At 38.0% G+C, this 2,096-nt stretch overlaps 1 protein-coding gene across 1 annotated transcript in view; it reads right to left on the bottom strand.

Moving 5' to 3' along the window:
- Positions 1–1,085: 1,085 nt before the first annotated feature.
- LOC103211365 (heat shock transcription factor, Y-linked-like) overlaps positions 1,086–2,096 on the bottom strand; it is a 1,712-nt gene continuing 701 nt past the window's right edge. The window contains 2 exon segments of the mRNA XM_007957316.1: positions 1,086–1,218; positions 1,220–1,770. Of these exon segments, the coding sequence (XP_007955507.1) occupies positions 1,086–1,218; positions 1,220–1,770 (684 nt within the window).

Genomic DNA, 2,096 nt, shown 5'->3' with positions numbered 1-2,096 from the left:
TGTTACCTGTGTAGAGGACTAAAGGGTAAATAGGCAAAGAAGCTTCTAAATTCCAGGGAATAGCTTAGTCTGAGGCCGGGATCTAAGAGTCATTATTTGGTAGGATAGGCAGTTAAGGCTGTCTTTCAATAAAGCATGATGCAACATGGTAAACAAGTATGAGTAAATAGAGAGAAGGGTGGATTAGTGATGGGTGGAAATAAATGTAGAAATTAACGGTAATGTTTTGATGACAATAGGGCAAAGTGGTAAAATTTTACCGTGTGCTGATGGTGATTCTACGTAGGACTATGACATGATGCCTTTTATGATTTCAGTAGTGACATAAATAATGGTGATCATGGTACTGGACTGGCTAGAATATGCTGTCCCTTGAAGTGTGAAATATACTTAATGAACACTGCTTTCTTTGCAGTGTAAAATTGAAAGAGACTGAAATAACTGGGAGAATACATTGGAACTGAAGAAAAACTAAAGGCAAAAAGTGTGGCCTTACTGTCATAATTTAGGCTCTTGTTTGAGTCATTCTATCCTGTTTCAGGAGCTCTTGTAGCATAGTGCCTAAGGCACTTGACTGCTAACCAGAAGGCTGGCTGTTCAAACCCACCAGCCACTCCTCGGAAGGAAGGTTGGGCATTCCTACTTCCATAGTGATACTGCCTGGGAAACCCAAGGAGGGGTCGCTCTGAGTCGGGGCCAACTCCATGGCAAATAACAACAACAACAACATCCTGTTTCACAAATAGCTTATTCTTTCCCCTTTCTCCAGTTTCTTCTTCTCCCCCACCCCGCACCCAATTCCTGTGGTTTACTCCTTTTTAAACAAAGATACTGGAAGGAACACATCAGATGTCCCTGTCAAGCAAAAGAAGCCCATCTATTAAAATAGTGTAATAGTCTGACTCTGAAAAAAGTAAACCATTTTACTCAACTATTTTAAAAAATAAGGAAAATGAAACAGTGAATGTGAACAGTGTGAGTTTATTGTTCAAACAATAGCTTTGCAGGTATTTTATTGGTATTTGTCAATATAAAAATTGTAAACTTTGTTACCCTGCATAATCTGGTACTCTTTTGGTAGGATATCAGTTGTAATTTGGATGATGTTGATGTAATGTAGAGGGCTGATGAGTTAACCTTGAAAGAGAGCTGTCAGATCTATCAGCCGTCATCGACTTTAGGAGACATGGATTGCCTACTAACAGATCAGAAGGTGCCTGCCTCATTGGTTGACAAATCAGGATACCCTGTAGAAGTTTCCACCCTTAGTCCAAAATCACTATTCCCAGTGGGAGAGATTATGTGGTACTGAGAGGTAGAAGTTGTAGGAGTAACAAAATTTACAAAGTGACCAGTTGAGTCAGTGTAGCTGCTATGCGAGGGCAGGTGAAAAGTGGTCAGTTGATTTGAAATAGCGTATTGATTTGTTAGCATTTGCTCTGATGGTCCAGGTGGAGTTAATGATGGAGGCAAAAACACACTTCTGATTGGGGCAGCTGTATTAGCAGTTATCTGGCTGGTGGAAGGCTTCCTTATTAGAGGCACATTTACATTTGTAGAGGTTGAAAATAAACTTTCTCCACTACCTGCAGCAGTTAAACCAGAATTCTGGTTACCTACATTACTCCCTGCTCTAAAGTGCTTCCTGTTGAAATCTTGAAGTAATGACGCAGATGCTGGAGAAGCATTTTTAATCCCAACTCTTCTCTTCATTCTTGTTAACAGCTGAGGATAGCCTCGTTTAAAATTTGGATTATGGTAGAACAGTAACTAAATTCAGAGGAAAAGTTGTTTAGTTACATTTGAAACTAAGAGATGAGAAAATAATCTACAAAATTTCAGGTTTCACTTTCACCATGCAAATTAATGTTATCAAATAATACATACACATCATTGAGTACTTTTCAAAATAGTCTTATTAGGAAGAAAACATTTAAATATTAATATTGCTCAAGGAAAAATATATTTTGGTAGTAACACTGAATAACTTTTCTTTAAGTACATTAGAATATTTCTCATCGCTGTTGAGATTCAAAGTTGCTCTTAAATTTTCTCATAATCCTGAATGTTTAAAGCCCAGATTGGCTTCATTTTTT

Source organism: Orycteropus afer, unplaced genomic scaffold (assembly GCF_000298275.1).
Source record: "Orycteropus afer afer isolate SDZICR_OR568_19922 unplaced genomic scaffold, OryAfe1.0 scaffold00727, whole genome shotgun sequence".
NCBI classification, from domain to species: domain Eukaryota; kingdom Metazoa; phylum Chordata; class Mammalia; order Tubulidentata; family Orycteropodidae; genus Orycteropus; species Orycteropus afer.
Note: the sequence above shows the minus strand (reverse complement) of the source record. Positions and strands in the feature narration are given on the sequence as shown.